Below are 21718 nucleotides of genomic sequence, written 5' to 3' on the forward strand. Positions count from 1 at the left end.
GGCCACTAACCAGAACCTGCATGAGGCAGAGTACTGTCATGTGTGAGTATGTGAAGCTCGCTGAAGAGAAGAACAAGACCAACTGCAGTCCAAGGCAGTGAAGCTTGAGCTCATCTGCAGGGTGAAAGACTCATTGGAGAGGCAGCTGACTACATCTCCTAAGTTTAAGTTTTTTTCATGCTTTCTTTTTGATGTCATAGAAACCACATTAAAGCACTTTCCTCTCCTCTTTCCTCGTGATCAGCTTTAAATATCAGCAGCCCATTCAACCTTTTAAAAACAGCAAGAAAAAAACAACAACACCCTTTTCTTATCCCTTAAATCACAAACTGCTCTAGTGAGCACAGAGTGAAAAACCATTTAAGTCTGAATGAAATTGAAGTCTTTTTAAGGTTAGCAAAGATCGATGTGGAAAGCTGGACCTGAATGGCACTTGCACCACTTTGACAACCTTCAGACAGCTGGCCACACAACAACCAAAGTAGAACTCGTTTGGTTGATGCAAGCAGTTAAACGAAATGCTCCACTAACTGCACCAACAAAAATAAGATAATGACTTGTGAAGTGTGATGTGTGAGAAACACCTTGGTGTTTTCTATCACTGCATTATTCTTTCTCCTACTGAAGTGATGAACCTAAAAAGTTTATGGCCAACAGCATACTATTTACTGGTGCTCTCTCCTAATAACAGCAAGAAACAAACACTCTCCAACCCACTTTGTGCACCTCGAATGGGCTTTACTGAGCATCAAGTGAAGATTCATGGTGGCATTAGTGCTCATGATTGTTGCTGCTGACTGTGCCTGTGTAGCTAATATATCTGTCACCAGACAAGAGGCTTTCATGATGAAATATAGTGATAGTAAATGTCTGATGGTATAACGTTCAATGATGCTGGTGTATTTTAGGCCTTGGTGGGTCTGTGAAAGACAGGCATGCTTAAGCTGGAACCACATTCTTACTTTTCTCACCACCAGTGTTGTTTCTACAGGTAGAAAAACAAGAAAACAATGTCCTTTTGGAAAGAGTGCAATTTTAAGAGGTAATATTACAATATACGCTCTATGTGAAGGATAGTTTAGTGTCAAAAATATAAACACTTTAAGAAGGACATGATTTATACCCAGAATGTGACATCCTTTTTGAAAAACAGATTTTCAGGTGTGAACTCTTCAAGTGTTTCTCACAAACAAACTTGCAATGTCACATAGATGTATTTAGAACTTCTCTTAACATTCAAGTGTTTAGAGATGTCTTTTTATGCTTCTAAAGTACTGTCTTGTTTAAATGTAGGAAGCACTTCAAGTCCAAATGTGTTAAAGAAGCCTGTGACAGTGAGCATGACACCGTCCACCACCGTGTTGGACTGTTCTTTTCTAACAGTTCTGGCTGCACAAAGACAATTTCTGACAAATACATTACTAGATAACATTGTGTGACTTTAAAGGGATATCTATTAAACAACCTAAAACAGGTTTTTATAAAACAATGGCAACTAATTGTATTATAGCTGAAAAAACTGTGTTGCAGCATGAACAAATAAAGAGAGCCTAAATAGCAAATATCAGAAATAATTTTCAGGCTAACAAACCAGTTTTTAACCAGTTATCATTACAGGAAATGTATTGATCAGTGATTGGTCATTTGTTCTTGGTTTAAACAAACTATCCCAAAGAGAAAGTAGTTACTGACCTTCTTGTCTTGCCAGTCTGCAAGTCCCACTCTACAATGTTTGTGTCATCTGAACCACTGTATAATAAGCTTTCTTCAGGGTGCCACTGGACACAGTTCACTCCTCCACTGTGGGCTCCATCCTGGCACACAAATTGCACAGTTAGCAACTGTAAACAACTAGTCCTATTATATTGGAAAAAAAAGTGAGTGTAACACTAAAAAAAATATTAACTCTGACAAAAGACAAAAATACAAAGAAAAACATAACATTTTTCATCCTGCATAAGGTTGCAAAGAAGCGATTCTTTGCAAACCATGTAAGGTCCCAAACTTACCAGGGTGCAATGCAATGCTCCCTTTGCTGTACTATAGATGAGCACAGTTCCAGCTGCTGTGCCCATGGCCAACAGGTCTGCCTTCTCCTCCACCTGCACCGCCTCCGATTTCCTCTTCTTCCTCTGAGGCCCCTCCTGACACAAAGCATATTTAAGGTGATGATATTATACATAATGTAAAGCAATTAGAATTAATAGAATTTCTTTCAGGTTCTGGTATCAAGTCAACACTAACATATAATCAAAGCCAGGAATCTGTATGGGGACTGAAAACAGGACCAGTGCATCACTGAATACGGCGGCATTAGTGCCTAGTACTAACGTTCCACATATTAAACCAATTCTACGGCAGCACAGTGACTGCTAAAAGAATAACTGCAAACAATTTCTCGTCTTAATGACATTTAAAAGAATCATAAAACTGAATCCGAGAACAGAAAACAGTTTTCTAATCTCAGTTATCATCCGTGGATTTAAAACTGCAGTACTTTCAGCGCCCAATTTATGTTTACTTTGGCCTCGTAACAAACTTTTAACAAACTACCCCTCGATAAACTGAGGTACAGCTAGCGGACCCTGCTTCTAGAAGTGTCATGGTGGCACGCTCCGCTGAGCTGATGCTAACTTCAATAACTCGTTAATTCACCATAATAACCATTTAAAAACAAAGAAAAACATCTTTTTTAGTTAAAGTCGCCACTTTCAGAGTTTTTCAGACTAACTTCGCCATAATATACGAAATTAAGACATGCTCGTCATTTGCTTGGACCACCATGTGGGACTAACATGTGCGTTCTTCGCAGCTGTGGAAAACTAGCGAGCTGCTAACGTGGCTCCGCCGCTAACCACGTCTGTCAGCTCCGTAAAGCATTTCAAACGGCAAACGCCAGGGCCTTCCGCGCTGAGTAAAAACTTCACTCTTTGAAAAGTAACACTTCTCTCGATTTAACAACTGCTCCTTTATATCACGTTGTCAAATGCGGCTTTATTCGGGCCTCGCTAGCTGCTGACGCTAACAACAGCCTCACGTACCTTGACTGTCCGGCATGGTCCCCAGGCTATGCACGTACAGGTGGCACTCAGATGAGCTGAAGGCACGTATTCCTGGTGAAGTGTTTTACTATCTGTGTTCCAAATTCGAAGTCTGCCATCCTGGGCACACAGCGCTAAGAACTGTCGTGATTTAGGTGAAAAAACGCAGGGTAGCTGCAGCGAAGAACTGCCACCGTCAGCCGCCATTTCTGAAGCGCTACTTGCGTCTGCGTGCGTGCGCCGTGGTGTACACAACCCACGTGTGGCCCTCTGAGCACATGCGCACTTTGTCCCAGCACCTCCCACTCGCTTCGTATTACGTTCTTCTTTGGGTTTTCCCGGCAGCAGGTAACATTTCAGGTTGCGTTACTGCCTCCTAGTCGTCAATAACTAACTGTTCACACTTTATGATTTCTTACAGTGCAGCAATTAGCCCGAAAAAACACTTCTCATCAGCCGAGTCTCCACAGTCAAGTAGACCTTTAACCCTGTTCTTATCGACCTAATCTTTGCAGCTAACCACTGCTCTGTTCAACAGTCATTTCTCTTGCCAAATATCAGTGCAAGAGCCAGCAATAGTCAGGATCTATCCGCTAGAATTCCTTGCTGTTTCGTGTCGGTTTCCTGTTTCCTCTTACTACTCTTTATTTTGTATTTCATGTGTCTTAGTGGTACTAATCAAGTATTTTTTTTCGATTTCGTGCGTATAAAATGATCAAAGATAAAACAGAAATGTTGCTGTGAGACAAACCACGGTAGCATTGTGCTGTATTATTAATACAGCATGTTCAACATTAAAAAAAGTGACATATATACATATATACATATATACATATATACACTGGGATAACTATTTTGTTTCAGTTTATAATTAAAAAAAGAATATATCTCTTCCTTTTTTAATCAATGGTAAATAGAATAAAAATGAATTAAATGTATGATTTTAAATAATAGCTCTTTCTTTTTTTTAGCCACCACATATCTGTAGGGCAGCGTAAATACAGAAATCTTGTTCCTTCCAGACAACAAGCAGGTTGATTTATGCTGTGTTCATGTTTCCCTCCAAAGCAAGCATATCCTTAGTTGTAAATATCAGCCTTTACAATCGGTCAATGCATTTACTTGTACTGACAAAATAGGTCGTAACTTGGGTGTTCCCATTTATTTTACAACTACCTATAAATAACACAATTTGTAGGGTACTTATCTCTGTATCATCCTATAGGATCCTCATATCCCCACACTGTAAATTTCTCCCAAGGCTCTTGAATGCATCACCAACAAATGAACTCATCCAGTGTACATGTCCACATTCAGGTTTATATATGCAAGTTCATAAATAATAATAATGATACAGCTTTTTTGCTGTAAATAACATAAACTCAACACAAATTTTCAAAATATTAATGTCATATGAAATTAAATGTCAAGAAGACAGAAATTTTCCTTTTAGACGTGTTACTGTTTGAAGTTATTTTCACCTTAAAAGTTGTTCCAAATTTGCAAATTCTACAACTGACAGCTCTCAAGCACTCAGTTTTATATTCTCAGCTGTAGAACAGGCTGTCCAATGATGTTAATGTTTTAGGTTATTACTTAAAACATTAAATTACTAACTTACGTCTTTTAATTTTTTCTTATGAGTACTAAAATACTAAAGTCAAGCGTTGTATTTTCATTAAATAATTATTTTAAGTTTCATTGTTTGCCCATTTTTCCTCCTTTTATTGTGCTGAACATCATGTGTATTCAAAAATTAACAACAAATGGCAGATTATTTCGCACCGACCAATAACACAGGCTAATATATAATAAGTAAATTCAAAGATAAAAACCCAAAATAGATTCAACTTGTACAAAGCAATAAACCAGTAAAAGGGGTCAGAGCTAAACTAAAAATACATTTTTAATTCGTTTTTAAGAGAATAATTTGTGGGATGCTTCATTTTAGACTAAACAGCTTTAAATAACTTATCAAGTAGTGCTGATCACGCATCTGTGTGACTTATAAACTTGAAATTTTGAGATACCCAACTCCAAATATCAAGTTATGGATTGCATCCCCTCGTGGCAGAAACAAATTTCCATACTATACACATCATTGACAAACCTACATTTGTGAATTATTTTTTTTCCAAATAAAACAAAATTGTTAACGTAAGTTCAACTTTTCTATTCATTAACATGATTCTCGTTCTCCATTTAAATAAATCTCCTGTTGTTGAAAACATTTTTATTGTGAAATTTAGTGTGAAATTAATTATGCTTGTAAAGTAGAGCGAAAACTGTCGATGGAAACGGTTTGAAAGATAATCCAAAGAGTTCAAAGTCACACCGTAATAAAAAGTCTATTCATCGAAAAGTTTGGAATATTAAATTAGGCGTGATGATACAAAATTACATTTTATTTTACATTTTTAAATCATAGTTGAATGAGGCATATAAGTTACAACATCGCCCTCTGCCGGTAGATTTTAATCATTACAGCAGTCGCCTAATTGTGACGTTGTACACATGTCAGTGTCCAGCATGGTGTCCTCCTTGAGTCTGTAAACAGCCTGGTTATCGAGAAACGGATGTAAACTGATTGAAAGCTTTTACAGCGTAAGTTCCATTTAAGCAGCCTTTAATGTTTCTTTGCTCTGGCTTTTAATCCGCAGGTCTACACGCTGTTTGTGTCATTCTAGGTTTTTCTGCTTTCTTTACTGGATGGGATCGACACCACAGCTTCCACCTTGTCACTTTTTTGAATGTCGCAATGGCTTTGAAAGTCGCGCTCCACAGACTTGTGTTTACGCACAGAACGCTGACAATTTGGGCATCCAGTCAGAGACACAGCCGGCACAGGGATTTACTTGTGAATCTCAGTGAAAGTGTCAGAGACACAAGAACTTTTTCAGGTGCTGCTGTGAAGCGTAACGATAATAAGGAGGGCACCTCCGACTATTCACGCCTGAGTACCAAGGTGACATCCAGGAAGAGGAGACCTCTGTCCCCGCTGGAGAGGATCAGTGGCCTGCTGCCCCAGGACGCATTGAGCCCTGAGGTGATGCAGCTGAGAGAGCAGGAGTCAGATAAGGGGGCAGAGATCCAAGGATCAGTCCCAAATCGCACGCAGGTAGAAGTTGGGGATGAGGATATCGTTAAAAAGTCTGAACATGAGGCTCACAGTCCACCTGTTGGAGCAGAAGAGTTGGACACCGGCTCAGTTCATCACCGGGAAAAGCAGGTGTGGGCGGCTCTGCCCGGGGAAAGGTTGCTTACCTGTGGAGAGCTGCTTGTTGCAGAGTATCGCAGAAAGAAGCGCGTGGAATTCAGGAAGATGTTCCAGCTGCAGACAGGGGCCCGTCTGGAGAGCAGCTGGGGGGTCATACTGCACAATGACATTGCAGGGCAGCCAGCAGGGCTGTTTCTGAAGACCCACCGGGGGGTCCCCATCTTTATAAGGCGAGCTAGTTTGGAGGATTATGTGCTGTGTATGAAGCGGGGACCTGCAATTGCCTACCCTAAGGTAGAGAGCAGTAAATGAATGATATATGTACACAGTTGCCTTTCAGCTTCAGAGTTTTCTGACAGATAATCTATTGAATGTTTTTCTTTCCTCAGGATGCAGCTTCTATGTTAATGATGATGGACGTCACAGAGGGAGACTGTGTCCTGGAGTCAGGATCTGGATCGGGGGCCATGTCTCTATTCCTGTCAAAAGCAGGTTTGAACTCGTATATGGAAGCACGATCACCAGTTTCGCTACACACAGAAGTTGATAGCAGATTGTTTTTCTCTTCCATTTGACATATCTGGATATGCAGGCAGGTGATAAAATGAAAGAATTTCACTCAATTTCACTAGCCGGGACCACACCCTCAAATATGATTGGGCAAAATTTTTTGAAAGAGAATGGAAGTTGGAGTGAGCAAAGAACTCAGTGAGGGTCTGGTTCCGATAAGAGAAGGTGAAAACTAAGAAAGGCGTGGGGAGGGTGGGATTTGGAAATGAAAGCAAACCGGAATGTGAATTAATGATCTCCCAAAAGTGTCTGTTTTTATAAATTCAAAGTGGCTTTACTTAAAATAAATCAACAACATAAGCTACAGTTATTATTCGAATTCTTTTATCCCCCCACATAAACAGACTAAATGTTCAAATGGTTAAATAATTTAGCTACATCTCAAATTTAAGCAAAATAAGCCCATTCATTACACTAATCACAAGAGGATATAAACTGTACATTTCTGCTCAAAACCCCAAAATAAAAAAAATAAAAAAAAAGTAGAAAAAAAGTAAACACAATGGCCTTGTGCTTCCATAAGGTAAAAATTAATAGAAGATTTACAGCAGACTGACACATTAAATGAACACAAAGCACATATTAAATGAACAGTTTTATGTGAACTGATTTTATAATAAGGCAAAGATGAAGGGTGACAGCGTGGATCAAATTTCCATTTGAACTGCTGTCCAGGGAACGACTCAACTTCTCAAGTGCTGACTGTCCTCATTAATCTTTATGAAAACCAATAAAAGTCAAATCTGTGATGTGAAGGAAAGTGGTGGATGTCACATTTCCTCAGGGAAAAAATCATTTAGACAAAGTGTAACTGCTTGCTGTGGAGCCTGATTATGTTTTTGTTTTCCCCAGTCGGCTCTAAGGGCAGCGTGCTGAGCGTAGAAGTCAGGGAGGATCATCACAGGAGAGCTGTGCTTAACTACAACCGCTGGAGGACATCATGGAGTCTGCGACGAGGGGAGGAGTGGCCCGATAACGTCCAGTTTCACAAGGCTGACCTCTGCACAGCCTCTTCGCTCCTTGCTGGTCGGGGATTTCATGCGGTCAGTGTCGGGTTGAAATGTTCCTCATTTGTAACATTTTTTGTCCTTCTATCAGTACAACACCACCTGAACACATCATTGGTTAGACGTAGATCTGATTATCAAGTGGATAATTTCTACTGCAGGTTGCTCTTGATCTGATCAACCCTCACCTGGTTTTACCCACTGTGATTCCACATCTCCACCCCGGAGCTGTGTGTGCCGTCTACCTCGCCAAGTATGAAGCTCGACCGTGTCATTTTCTACTTATAAACTAAATGTAGTTTATTCCTCTCACCCCAGCAGATTTAGACATTTTTTTTCGTCACTATGTAATATTACCTGCTTGGTTACATTTTCTAGAGAAGTGGAAAACTTGCAAAAGAAGAAAAATTTGTTGTAGATCCAGATTTCTATAGTTTAGCTGTGAAACTGGCCTTAGCACAAGAAGGGCCCATTGGAAACAGCTATTTGCTTTCTGAAGCGAAACACTTTTCTCTTGGCTGAAATTAGATGAAGACAATACTACTATTGTTATATCGGTATGTTTCATATCAAGTCAGAACCAGGAGAATGTTAGCTTGGCACAAAGAATAGACACAGGAGAAAACAGCCCGCCTTGATCTGTCTGAAGGTACCAAAGCTAACCTGCTAGTATTTCCAGCACACATTAGCTAATTTATTGGAGACCAAATACGCTACAGCTTCTGTGCCATGAGGAAAAAATAACCTTTCAGAAATTAAAAATATTGGTCTTTTCTGCTCTGTTAACTGTGTCTATATACCACAGCATAACTCAAGTCACCGACCTGCTGGAAGGAGTTCGATGTTCAACACTCCCTTTACTGTGTGAACGCGTCATAGAGCTTCCACTCCGGGAATGGGTGGTGGCTCCAGCTCTTCAGAAGGATGGACAATACTGCAACAAGAAAGCCCAAATCCTGGATGAAAACCTAAGTCAGGACGGCGAGGCATCGGAGGAGAGTGACAAAGGTGATTAAAAGTAACACGGCAGAGTCTCACAGAGTCCCCTTGAGTATTTCCACTCAAGTTTGATTGTCATTTCAGAAGACCCCGAACCACCTTTTGGGAGTATCCCTTACATTGCTCGACCTCACCCTGAACAAATGAGCCACACAGGTCAGATGTTACCACGCATCTAGTCCCAGTATCAGTTATTGTATGATGATATAATTAAAAATATTAAATGTGTAATTTTTGCCTTTTTTCAGCTTTCCTGGTGAAACTGAGGAAGTGTGTGCAGTAACATTTCTACCTGTGGGGAAACCCTGAACACAGATTGTTACACATCAAATAAACTGTCTTAAAGAAGATAATAAAAAGTCAAAACTGATTTGTCCTTTAATGCAAAATTTGCCTTCTTAGTGAAAATGGCTCTGTGGCATAGTGAATATACAGAATCTGTGTGTGAGTAAAGAGCAACAGAACAGTTTAGTGTACTGAAGCAGGTTGCAATGAAGACTATGAAAATTCAAAAGTCTTGGATCATCAAACAGCACACTGGCAACACAACACCAATACAAACTACAAACAAACCCTTCTGTGTAACTGACAGCATCCAGTGCTTAACTCATTTACATCTGTGAAAAATAGTATGTGACAGAGTCCACAATAAGTTAAATAAATAAATAAATACCAACACAGGGCGACTTTTGAGGCGACTGACAAACTGGGGATTCAGACTTTTACTTCAGAGTAAAGTGCTATTAAATCCAGTAAAGGAAGCATTAACTGCTTGGTTGATTTAAACAGGAAGTCGCTGATGCTCTACTCATTAATCCAGTCCATGAAGGTGTTCAATGTCGACTTGCAGGAAGAGTCATTCCCTAAGAAAAAAAGATGGAAACATGTAGTTAGGTATGAGTTTAAATCTTAACTGCAGAGCTTTATCTGTATACATACGAGCACTGTAAATACGTGTCCTGTGTTCCTTATATTGTGGCTGAGTTGCTGTCGTTCCCAGTCGTTTCCACTTTGTTATAAAGCCACTAAAAGTTGACTATATAATATTTAGTAGCGAGGAAACTTCACAGCTGGACTTGTTGCACAGGTGGCATCCTATCACAGTACTACTTCACTGAGCTCCTGAGAGTGACCCATTCTTTCACAAATGTTTATAGAAGCAGTCTGCATGCCTGGGGCTATTGATTTTATGCAGCTCAAAGTCAAAGTCAAAGTCAACTTTATTGTCAATTCTGCCACATGTACAGGACATACAGAGAATAGAAACTTCGTTACTCTCAATCCCTAGATAAAATAGAAAATGAACATTTAAATATAAGAGTGATTAAAAATGCAAGTAAAATATTTTAAAGTAAAAAACATTAAATAATATAATACAATTTTACATATAACAAGAAAGCTGTAGCAATAGAAGTGATTGGAACATCTGAATTCAGTTATTTGGATGAGTGAGTGAATGATCCCACTAATCCACTTAGTGGGACAATAGGTTCAAGTGCAAAAAATACTAACATTATGCGTTTGTGTTGAAGAGGAAATTATTTCTGCAGTTTGGATTGCAGGGCTTCTTGAACGTTGGTTTTAAACTTAACTGGGCATCCTATACTGACCAGCTCTTTACACTATAAACCACACAATAAACAGAGACACCAGCATTAGTTATATATACTTGGTACCTCCTTTGGGATTTGCACAGCTGAGCCTCTGGAGGGAGGAGGTGTGGCCTATTCTGGTGTCACGCTTACATAGGGAACAGGACACAGGTGAGGCATAGGGCCCACGGGGAAAACGGACACGGTCGCCATCATTATACTGCCGCTGGGCACCGCCATGGTGATCGGAACGCTGCCGCTGCCACACGAAATGAGAGGACACAATGGCCATCACCTGGAAGACAGGTCGAAGAAATAAATACAGCTCAAACAGAAAAAAATAACAAAATAAATAAATCACATCACTGCAAAACACACTCACAGACACTAGAGATGGAATGTCTGGCATTAAACCCAAGCAATAAAAATGGCACTGCGCAGCAAAAACAAGACCCTTAAAAATTCCCAGAGAAGCACCATTTATCAGTCTCCTCAGGCAATTATACTTGTGTGTACCTCTTCACAGCAGCGCCTGCTGACAGCAGCTCTGTACTCTATGCGAGCCCACAGCTTGTCTCGCTGCTCAAGGAAGCGGGGAAACAGTTTTTTCCAGTTCTTGCCCAGTGCCCACGGAAAAATTTCATACTTGCTCTCCTCCTCATCCTCCTCCATGGTGTTGGCAAGATACCTACAGGAGGAGAGCGAAAGCCGAGTTCAGGGCTGTAGGTTTGCCAAGAAATATCACATATAAAAGCAGAAGCAAACAAAGTTTCCTTTTCATGACAGAATATAATACAGAAGCAGGATTTTCAGGCTTTTCTCTGAACTTACAGTGCAATGAAAAAATTCTTTCTGGTGTATTCAGTACTAGTGAAGCAGGCCCTTTTGAAGTACACAAAGGTCATGGCTAGGAGGTACTGATGAAATAGAGGGAAAAGATGGTGTCACTTTAAAGCATAACAAAGTTTTGTAGCTTTCATCAAAGTAATAACTTTACCTTGTCTGTCAATTTATAGCAACCATCCACCCTTAGAAAGTCTTTTATCAGGTCATCCTCTGTAGACAAAGAGATGTTAATATATGAGAATTTAAACCAAATTTCACATTTTCTTGAGCGCATCCTGCTTTCTTGTTAGATCTACCTACCAAAAAGATGGAAATATGCTGCCATTTCCTGCCGCTGGACAACAGTTGACTGAGGCACTTTGGTAAAATACAGGTCACCCTGGTTTGACTGGATACTCCACACCACACCCCGGGTGTTCTGACCACGGTGTCTGCTGAGGCTGAGGTTTCTTCTGATTGGGCGAACATTTTTGCGTTTGACCCGAAGGGTAACAGAGGGAGGAGTTTTCATCATGCTTCAGCTTGAATCATCTGCAGAAAGGAGTCCTCTGGTATGTTATCACTGCAAATGAGAGAAAAAGTATGAGCAGTGAGCATCATCACTATAGACTGTCACTTTTTTTGGAGGGGAGGGGTCAAAGGGGTCCACTAAATTGTGCCAAATTCGAGTTTCTTACCATCATTTGCCCTCAAGACACATTTAAAGAGCTAAATGTTTCTCTCTTTTCAGACATTTTTCAAGAGGCAATGTAAAAATTAAATTATCTCAAAAATTACTTTAACTAAGGCCTTGGGGAGGGGTCTGCTATAGTGTCTCTATCAATACGAACTTTCACGAGCGTGACTAAAGCAAAACTAGAATGACACGTATGCTTAATTTCCCTAAATGATTTGGATTACCGCGTAGAAAAATGGGAACATTATTTAATAATGAATTTTTCCGAATAAGTTTAAAGTGTTTAAAGTTAGGCAGGTTATCTGTACGTCATTAACAATAGGCAGTAAAAGAAAGAGAAAGCCCGCAGCTCTTCAGCAACACGAGCTATCAGCTAGCTAGAAAACTGACTAAAAAAAAAAAAAAAAAAAAAATCACTCAATTTAAGTGACGACTGTTTTTAGCGGCACAAAGAGACGCTAAAAAATTAAATAAGTATTGTTCTTATGAGAAGCTTAACTCTCATACTAACCAGCAACACGTTTTATAGGATGAAAGTGAGTATAAAGCAGTCGCTTCAGGACGCTGACCAGACGAGATAGTAGTTTGCTGTTGGCAGCTCTGGCAGTTTCTGGAGCGCGCTTCGAGATCTGTGCCAGCGGTGCACCTGCGCGCGAGGACGAGCACGCACTGGCGCCACGTTTTCTTTGCTTATGGCGATCTCTGTGTGGAGTTATTATTAACAAGCCAAACAATTTAAATATGAAGAATACTATATTAAAAACACACCAAGCACTTAGAGTGTAAAAATCACATATCAGTTTCTAATGACTTTTTCTCTTAATGAGATATTTGTTTTGTTATATTTCATTTTATTTTGTTGAAATAGACAACAAAGGCTACCAATCTACTTATTTATGCTATTTTTCTGTGTATTGTGGTTGTTTATTGTGTTTGAGTTACATTCAAGGTGCTGTAACAAATGATTATTTTACGTTGGGGATAACTGATCTTATATAAGGGAAACTTTTGCAAGTTAATTTGTAGGAGGCAAAATCGCAAAGGAGTAAATCATGAACTTTATTTACTCTTACTTTATTTATTTAGTGTAGTAGTTAGTTTTGGTGGTTTGTTCTCACTTCATTTGATTGTTTAAGAAAGTGGCTGAAGGAAAGATGTGTAATACGCAACTATATTTGATTTAATGTTGTCAAATGTGGATAAAATAGAATCAGTGTAGCACATTTTCTAATTCTGATGAAAACAAAATGCTGTGTTTTTCTTTCTGTTTTTTTCTATTGGCTAAGTTAGGATGTATTGTTTTGCAGGCTATAAAAAACCCACCTGAAGCCAGCCTTCATTACCCAAATGAGCTTAAGTTCTTAGAAGTAGGTGAGTTTTATATGACTTAACGTGACATATGTGCAGGCTGAGGAGTTCACTGAAAGACTCACTAATCCTTTCAGCTGCTTGTCCTTCATAAGGTGCAGAGGGATGTTTTTTTTCCGAACATGCTCCAAGGAAATTTTATTAAACATGGCCACCAAACTGTGGATTTATTCTGTCTGTCTGTGACAGTTGGAAGCAATTCGTAAAATGGATTTATCCACGTTTTGTTTTGGCAGTCTACTTGCGGAAAGGGATCTTACTCAACGAGTCAACGACATTAGCCATCTGAAAATGACAGCTGGTGGCTAAGAATCTTTGCTATTTTTTTACACAATTGACTGCACTGTCTGTATTAGTGTTATCTAGGGAGAAGAGAGAAAAAAACACCCTGTACAGCAGAAATGGGTTGCTCACCATCTAAAGGTAACAATTTTGGCACTCTGGGTGCTATGAGGAAGGGGAGAATGCTACCCCCTGCACCTCAAGACAACCCCAGAGATCCACAGTTTGAAGATGAGGAAAATCATGTTTCATCTGGAGCTACAAATGGAGCTACAAAGGAAAAGAAGACAGGTGGACAAACCCAGGTACTTCAGAAAGAGTCACACATGACACCACAGAAAAAGAGGCTTGATACTGAGCAAGTGAATATGGAAGCAGTTAACATAGATAAGCTGGGGAATCAAGCAACAGAAAAAAGCACAGTATCACAGAGGAAAGAGAAACACAATGACAAACAGGATGTGGCAGACAAAAGGCTTAACAGGAAACCAAAGAAAAATGCCAAAGGTGCAAAAGTTCTTAAAAAGAAGGACAAAGACAAGCTATCTGAAGAGCACAAAGTGGACTTTCCAGAACCCTTGGTAAAAGCTCACCAAGCTGCGTATGCCTTTTTGAATCCTAGCATAAACAAATATGATGTTTTGCTTGGACTCTTAGAACAAGCAGCTGAAACTCAGGTTTCTGTTCAGCCTATGGTTGCCTTCATGGCTCTACGTTACGAGGAAATAATTCAGGGACTAGAAGACATGGTGGAGGAGGGAGAAAAAATTTTAAAAGAAAATGGCGAACATCTTGCTTGGCCAAGCCAAATGAAAAATCTCTCATCCTCTACCCCTCTGAAGTCTGGCTCTCCCAATATCGAACCCCCACCGGATTTGTTGCAGCAGCTGCTTCAGTACACCACACAGAGAATGAGAAATGTGAGCCAGACTGTTGGAAGAATTGGGGACTGTGCTTTAGAAGAGGCAGTGGAGTATTTTGCCTCCGTTTCAGAGCTTTTAGAGGAGAAACTTAAAGTCAAACGTGCAACAGAGAGTAGGTTAATGCAACTCTTATCCCGCATTGAAATGGCCTCTCTGCACAAGCCTGGCCCAGAGGATTCAGCTCTCTTTAGTGAGGACAGTGGAATTGGGGCTGAGAATGAATCCCTTGCTGGATCTGAGAGACGCCAAAGACGAGAGAGTTGTGAGTCTACCGGGACAAATAGAGCTACTCCTGTCAGTCCTCTGCGAAGAGTGTCAAGGAGAAAGCTTCGGGGTCAAATAAGTCCTAGTGTGTCCCTTACCTCACTCAACTCACTAGGTTCTACATGTACCATAATGGCTAATGACCAAAGAGACTCATTGCTCGGATCTGTCTCCACAGAGTACGGGGAAGAGGATGTCAATGATTATGATGAGGTGGACAGAGATATAGGAGATATCCAAGAAGCAGTTCAAAAGCAATTTAATTGTTCTCCTGTAGACTGTAAGCTACAAGAACCTCGACGTTTACCCCCAAAGAGGATAGAAAATCCTCAAAATCTAGAAATGACTATGAAAATGAAAAATGCAATAAGTGGTAGGATACAGTTTGTATCGTCACAAAACCCTAGTTCTAAAACAAAGGCATCAACGAGCACAAAAACTAGCACACAGGATTGGACAGATGATGAGGTACGATCTCCAAGGAGGCCTCAAACAGCAGCAGCTGTACGAAAGGCACAAGTGAAAAAGACCCCGGTGAACAGGGGTCAGCGTTCCCGGTCAGCAGATTCCCTTCGGAGCAAAGGGGAAGATCCTACTCTTCTTGAACTAGAAAGGACCCAGAAAGATTTAAACCGGAGATTGCAGAGCATAAATAAAAGCAAAGAAGAAAGAAAAACAAGGACTGATCCTTTAAAACGAAACCAAGGAAACTCACCAGCACAATCTCCAGCAATAAATCAGAGACAGCCTTCATTAGAAAAGAAAAACAACCCCCAACCACCTAAAGACAAGGCAAGTCCTACAAAGTCCAATAGTAAAAAACAGGAGGCAACCAGTGAAGTTGATGATGATAAACAAAAAGACAAGAATATACCCAAGGGTCTTATAAAAGCCACTCCACCTCCTAGCCCCCCTTTATCACCCCAACCATCTTCTGGCCTTCACAGAGGTAGGAATTCAGTCAAAAAACTGATTGATACATTCAGTCAAGGAATAGAGGAACTAGAAGGTCCCAAAGTCCTGGGGCCTCTCAAAGGTGTGCGAAAATGTGGTGTTCCAGTGTTACCCGGTTTAGGAAATGTAGAAGCTGTGCTGACTGCTGGGATAACTAGCTGTAGGTCTGAATCTACAACATGTGAGAAAACAGATTTAGACCTGGATAGTCTTCCTCCACCAGCAATGGAAGTATTATTGGACAATTCCTTTGAAAGCGTTCAGAGTACATCAACTAGTGTAGCAGCAGATGGTGCAACAAAAGTAGGAAGATCACCTTTGTTGAAAAGGGGTTTAATATCACAACGATTGAAGGCCTCAGTTCAGTCAGTGACGGTACTGCCAAGCAAAGGAGGCTTACCACAAACCTCCAAACACATTTCCCCTGTTAGAGTGGAACAACAAGAGACATTTCCTCTGTCTAAGGTCAATCAACCAGATTCGGAAATCAAAAAGGATTCCTTATATCAGCAACTCAGAAAGAACATACAACTAAAACCCTCTTCAAACTCTCAGTCAGAGAAATTGTCAACAAGTTACGTAGGACCGTGTGTCACTCAAACAGAATTGAGAGACATACAAGATGGTGGTAACATTTCAGTGCCTGGATTCAACACCACAGCATCTTCTGTGCCTGCTTCGGTAGAGACTAGCCAAACACCTGCCACCCCACCTGTGTCTAGAGGGCGAATGTTGCCTTCCACACCTTCTACTCCAAGCAGCTTACATCGAAGACTTCCCAGTCCCCACAATTTCAAAAATCAGCCTACTCCACCCTCTTCATCTAGCCCCTCTCTTAACAGAACACTTCCTACACCACCTGCTCTTCAGAGGAGACTCCCCAGCCCACCCGTATCAAAGCAGAACATTTCGAGCTCAAACTCAGTCGCTTCATACCCTTTCAAAGCACCATCTCCCCCAGCTTCGCCAAAAGTACAAAGATGGTCAAGGGAAAATAGCAGTGAAGACTCATCAAGTGCTAGGACAATTAGTAATGCACGTTCAGTCTTCTGTCCCGTTTCTCTGTCCATGTTTGAAGCCCAGCCTTGTTCAGTAAGCAAGCCCCCGCAAGCATGGACCTCAACCAAAGTTTCATTCCTCTTACATACTTTTGAGACACGTGGGAGGACTCCTGTATCTGTCCATGGGCCACGACCCTTTATCAGACGTAGCCATTCAGACCGGAGGCAGAGTCTAAGTCTACCACAACAATCACAACGCATCTCAGTGGCTGAGACTTGTGGGAGTGAACCAGCGATATATTCACAGGGGTGAGATTTTACCACATTTGTACTTCTCTTAAATGATTATTCATGACTTTTGTTTGTTTTTTTGTTTGTTTTTTTTACCTTAAATTTATATAACGTTCTGAGAGAAATTCTGGACAAATGCCCCTCTTTGGTAGGAGCTACCCTATTTTATTTTAAAAACACCTACTTGGTTATGGTTTTGGAAAGAAAACAGTATTAATAACATACATAACAATTAAGTGGCATGGGGTCCACTTGGGAAGCAATTAAAAGATTTTTGAATATCACAATATAATAAAAGCAGGGTGACAAGATTTCCTTGCACAGGATTTCTTTTCTTTGTCCTCCTGTCCCACACCTTGAAACAATGTTCCCTATTTTGAATGTTTTTGGAGGATATGCACTTTTCTAAATCATGGCTTTTACCTAATCCATGTACAGGGACAGCTTTTTATTCAAGTTAAATGATGGTCTATCTAATTCTGTAACCGTCAGGAAAAGTTAGACATGACCAAAGATTCACAAGCGTTGCAGATTTTGGTGATTCAGATAGAAACTGCTACAAAGAAAATTAAGCAGCAACATATATAATGACAGAGTTTTTGTCTTTTTTGGTAGACTTATTTTTCAGTTCATAGAGATTTTCTGATATGAAGTGATGCCACTCTTAGGCTACATTATCACTTAAAGAGTAATTATATTAAATATAAAAAATGCTTACATTGTAGGTGTCTCTCAAACAGAAGCTCATTCTCACGATACATTATGCAACAAATAACTCTCTGTACTTAATGCTACGCTCCAACCTCCCACTGATTTTCCCCTGCTGTTATTACTGTATTACGTTAGATTTATATAAAACATTTAATCTCTCGTACTTCACGAGTCAGTATTGCACCAAGTGACTCGGACTCACCTGGCCCAGTTACCTAATTGCTAATGACAACATTTTCTGTTCTTTCTTTTAGGCTAAACTATGAACCAACCAGAGATGATGACTCATGGGGTAGCCAATCAGACCTCAGAACGACAACACGCTCTGCATCACACCCAGACCTGTGTGTTGTTGGACGTGCCTTGCACAAGGACTAAAGGGGCCAATGCAGAGCCAGGAGGATTATGGATTAGCAGGCCTTACTGAGGATTTAAGTCGATGCTGTTTATTCCACTTGGAAGAGCTAATTCTATCCACTCTTCTGCTGTAACACACCTCCACAGTGTTTATAATTATATGTATTTCAGGTTTTATTAGTTGTAATTCTTTCATTGGTGTTTTTCACTGCATTCATGTCTGCACTGTATCTGAAAAAAAAAAAACATGCTCCTGAGCTTCATGTTTACATCACAATTTAGTCTTCCTCTTTTTTTATAGATTGTCTTCCCACTAATGACTAAGTTTTTGGTATTTAATCACAAAGTATTCACAAATTGACCTTAAGTTCATTTCGGCATCAAAATTCATAAATAAAAAGTATGTTCATGTTTTTTTTAAACTGTAGTATTATTATTCTGTCTTTTATTTTTTATTGTTTTGTAATAAAAATAATTCCATCCCAACTTTGCATGTACTATCAATAACAACTGTCATAATGCTGCATTTAGGTGTTTCATGATCCCTGAAAATGACTTAGGATACTGTATTTCTTGCTAACATCATTATGCTATTATGCTCACAGTGGTGATGCCAGCATTTTATCTTTAGGGGGCAAATTATGTTTATGTGTAATTTGAAATTAATGTCCTGTAATTAATGGAAAAGTAGAAGTTGCGACCTGGTGAACTTAATGGGAATGCAACTAAGAATAAGAGAAATGGTTGGACCTAACGTTACAGCGTCTTACACTCTCGGCATCTATTACATTAATCCTCACTGTATTCAGAAAAGATCAACAAGTTACAAATCTTTTCTTATAGTTATGAATTACTTTCTAATTATAAGGAGATTTCAAGGTTCCAGTTTCATATTTTTATTATTAAAGAATGTTAAATCAAGTTCTCAAAATAATGAGAAAAAAGATAAATCGAATGCTACATATTTCTTCCCCAGTAACTATATACTAAATATACATTGTAGTTACATTGTAACTACAATGTATATTTAGTTTTTCTTCTATGTATGTTAACACTTTAGAAAACTAAAAATGCCAAATTAGCTATTAAAAATGTCCTATTTTCCCCTACACATTTTTCTCTTTTTCCATAATCCTGGCTAGAAATGGAACATATACCTTTACTGAAAAAAATCCTCTGTTTTCTTAACTGATAATTAAGTAAAGCTTTCATGTAAGGATAAAAGAAAAGAGAATAGGGAAAGAATACTTTTTGTATACTTTTGTAATCATATCTCATCAGGAAAAAAACAGCCTATTTTAATGTTGAGGGAAAAAATACAGATGGGAACCACAAGAAAAAAAATGTATAGACATTTATTTTTCCATCCATGAGTCAGAAGGGTTTTTTTGTTGTTTTTTCTTTCATTGCAACACGTTCATTTCATTTACATTTAGCATACAAGCATCCTGTAGAAATGGTCTTTTAATGATCTTTTAAGAAAATATTGTCCTTGTCGTATTTGTGTGCTTCATCCAGCCTCCACAATCTAACTGGACTGAAACAAGCATGAGCAAAGTGCAACAAGGGAAAGTAATCCAGGTAATGACCTCATGAATCTGGTTAAAATAATGTCACGATTTTCTTAAAACCAACCTCAAGTGAAACTGTGACTTCTTTCAGAAATCTTTCTTTTTTTCAATATGTTTTCTTATTTAGGCTTTGTTATCTTCAGTGTTGATTTGCAATGCTATACACAGTAAACAGGCTTGACTTGTACAGCACAGCATAAAATTGCTAAAATGTAAGTAGAGATGGTATAAAAGTTACATACTGTATATGTATGTAATGTATATGTATATATGTCAGTATATACCCAAGAAAACTGATCTTGCTTTGAGTTCAGCGAGGGGGAGAAATGCCTTGTAAATTAAAGTAGAGGAGGCAGTAGTTCAAATAACCACTCACTGCAATCAAGGTATATGGAAGAGCATCTCTGAATGCACAATACATCGAACAGCTTAGAACAGAAAATTGAGGTTGAGATGTTTTCTTTATTATATTATATTATATTATATTATATTATATTATATTATATTATATTATATTATATTATATTATATTATATTATATCCTTAGTACCAACTGAGCATTGTTTAAACACCATAGCTTTCCCAAGTATTGTTGTTGCACATCCGATCATGATTACCACAGTGATGGGTGTTTATAGCAGGATATTGCAGCATGTCACAAAGCTCAGATATTCTCAAGCTGTTTTCTTCAACATGACAATGAGCTCACTGTACTCAAATGGCCTCACCAGATCTCAATATAACAGAGCAACCTTAGAATGTGGTGGAAACTCATGGATGTGCAGCCAGCAAATCAGCAGAATGTCTCCGGTCTCTTGGTGATTTTATGCCACAAAGAACTGAGACCAAAAAAGGGTTTAATCAGGACTTAACTAATGAAATGGCTGTTGAGTGCAATTCCATGTATGTTTTTTTTTTCATGATTGAAACATTTTAAGATTTTTACAATTTTCTGATAAGACTTTGAAGGGGTGTAACGTGGGGTCATGTCAACAATCCATTAATATTCATCTTACATCCACGAAGGTCTTCAAGGCTAACGTAATGACTTGTTTGTTTGAAAATTGGCAAAAAGCGTAAACGAATGGTTACAGGGTGAGTGGGGAATATACATTAGAGACGTTTGATTTTACAGCACAGTATAAAATAGAATATCTATAAAATTGAATTACTGTATTATAATATATTGCTATATTACTAAGATCAATTATTCTCAAACATTGTTATAGGATGTACATTTTTTTTACTGTTTTATAAAATCTTGGGCAGTAACACAAAATCTACAATTCTGTTTTTTCTTTAGTAGATATAGAAAATAACTGATGTAAAATATCCAAATTAAAGTTATGTTTAAACAGTACAAAGGGCCACTGCATATGTCTGTGTAATAATCATTTTCTTTACACTTTACTAAAGGAAATGTTCTCTTTAACGAGCTGCAGTAATCTGATTGGTGGATTAGTAGCTCTCTGTCCTCTCACTTGCTATCAAGGACAGGCTACATGAAGTCATGCCTGCAATGACATCTGTTCTCCACCAGAGGAGCATCTCGCCTCACAATCTGTCTCCCATCAGGCTGCACTTCCTGTGCAATCAAGTGGAAACTGGTTATGATTCAAAGACACAGATGGAAGCATAATCTCCCCATTGTTTGTTTTGCTTAGATTATGAGTTATCAGTGAATGCTCTAATGTGTTAGACAATACAATGAATGACTTATACAGTCTCTGAAGCATAATTTCCCAGTAGAGAAAATATACAGAGAACACAGAGGACTGTGTTAAATGTGCTACATCCAATTCATTCCCGCCTCTCTGAAGGAACTTGAATACAAACTTGCAGATTATACCAAAGGATATAGACTAAATAAAACAATCTTCATGTTGATAAGCAAACACTGACATAAGAATAGTTGATTTATTCATAATGGTGTTGTTTATATCCTCTTAGTCTTCATTGTCCTACTCCAATGAATCTTTCAGTAATCCCTCAGAAAGTGAGACACAGTGCTTTTAGATATATGCTGTGTTACTCTTTTATGTAAGATT

At 39.0% G+C, this 21718-nt stretch overlaps 4 protein-coding genes across 7 annotated transcripts in view; 2 read left to right on the top strand and 2 right to left on the bottom strand.

Annotated features, from left to right (window-relative positions):
* Window positions 1–3305, bottom strand: part of wdr43 (WD repeat domain 43) — a 19117-nt gene extending 15812 nt beyond the window's left edge. The window contains exons 1-3 of the mRNA XM_085256226.1: window positions 3042–3305; window positions 2010–2144; window positions 1693–1814 (exon numbers count right to left, since the gene is read on the bottom strand). Of these exons, the coding sequence (XP_085112352.1) occupies window positions 1693–1814; window positions 2010–2144; window positions 3042–3248 (464 nt within the window). The 5' untranslated portion in view covers window positions 3249–3305. The remainder of the gene's footprint in view (window positions 1–1692; window positions 1815–2009; window positions 2145–3041) is intronic.
* trmt61b (tRNA methyltransferase 61B) overlaps window positions 1–9223 on the top strand; it is a 15812-nt gene extending 6589 nt beyond the window's left edge. Inside the window, exons 1-8 of one of the 4 annotated variants that reach the window (XM_085256229.1) lie at window positions 3374–3389; window positions 5702–6552; window positions 6648–6750; window positions 7681–7871; window positions 7997–8088; window positions 8641–8843; window positions 8919–8990; window positions 9083–9223. In XM_085256229.1, coding sequence (XP_085112355.1) covers window positions 5800–6552; window positions 6648–6750; window positions 7681–7871; window positions 7997–8088; window positions 8641–8843; window positions 8919–8990; window positions 9083–9117 — 1449 coding nt within the window. In that variant the 5' untranslated portion in view covers window positions 3374–3389; window positions 5702–5799 and the 3' untranslated portion in view covers window positions 9118–9223. Of the gene's footprint in view, window positions 1–3373; window positions 3390–5525; window positions 5646–5701; window positions 6553–6647; window positions 6751–7680; window positions 7872–7996; window positions 8089–8640; window positions 8844–8918; window positions 8991–9082 lie in introns of those variants that run through there. The other 3 variants (XM_085256227.1, XM_085256230.1, XM_085256228.1) reach the window with 3 other exon arrangements.
* spdya (speedy/RINGO cell cycle regulator family member A) lies at window positions 9195–12616 on the bottom strand. The gene is made up of 7 exons (XM_085256231.1): window positions 12460–12616; window positions 11573–11834; window positions 11424–11482; window positions 11258–11343; window positions 10943–11114; window positions 10511–10721; window positions 9195–9697 (listed from the first exon to the last, which is right to left on the bottom strand). Exons 2-7 carry the CDS (start codon window positions 11784–11786, stop codon window positions 9639–9641), a joined length of 801 nt encoding a protein of 266 aa, XP_085112357.1. The 5' UTR covers window positions 11787–11834; window positions 12460–12616; the 3' UTR covers window positions 9195–9638.
* A 710-nt stretch (window positions 12617–13326) lies between these two features.
* pcare1 (photoreceptor cilium actin regulator 1) lies at window positions 13327–18885 on the top strand. The gene is made up of 2 exons (XM_085256225.1): window positions 13327–17049; window positions 17997–18885. Exons 1-2 carry the CDS (start codon window positions 13718–13720, stop codon window positions 18118–18120), a joined length of 3456 nt encoding a protein of 1151 aa, XP_085112351.1. The 5' UTR covers window positions 13327–13717; the 3' UTR covers window positions 18121–18885.
* Window positions 18886–21718: the final 2833 nt, after the last annotated feature.

This window comes from Mchenga conophoros, linkage group LG19, assembly GCF_057382185.1.
Source record: "Mchenga conophoros isolate Kocher_MC1m ecotype Shallow Benthic linkage group LG19, M_conophoros_male_GT1.1, whole genome shotgun sequence".
In the NCBI taxonomy this organism is placed as follows: Eukaryota; Metazoa; Chordata; class Actinopteri; order Cichliformes; family Cichlidae; genus Mchenga; species Mchenga conophoros.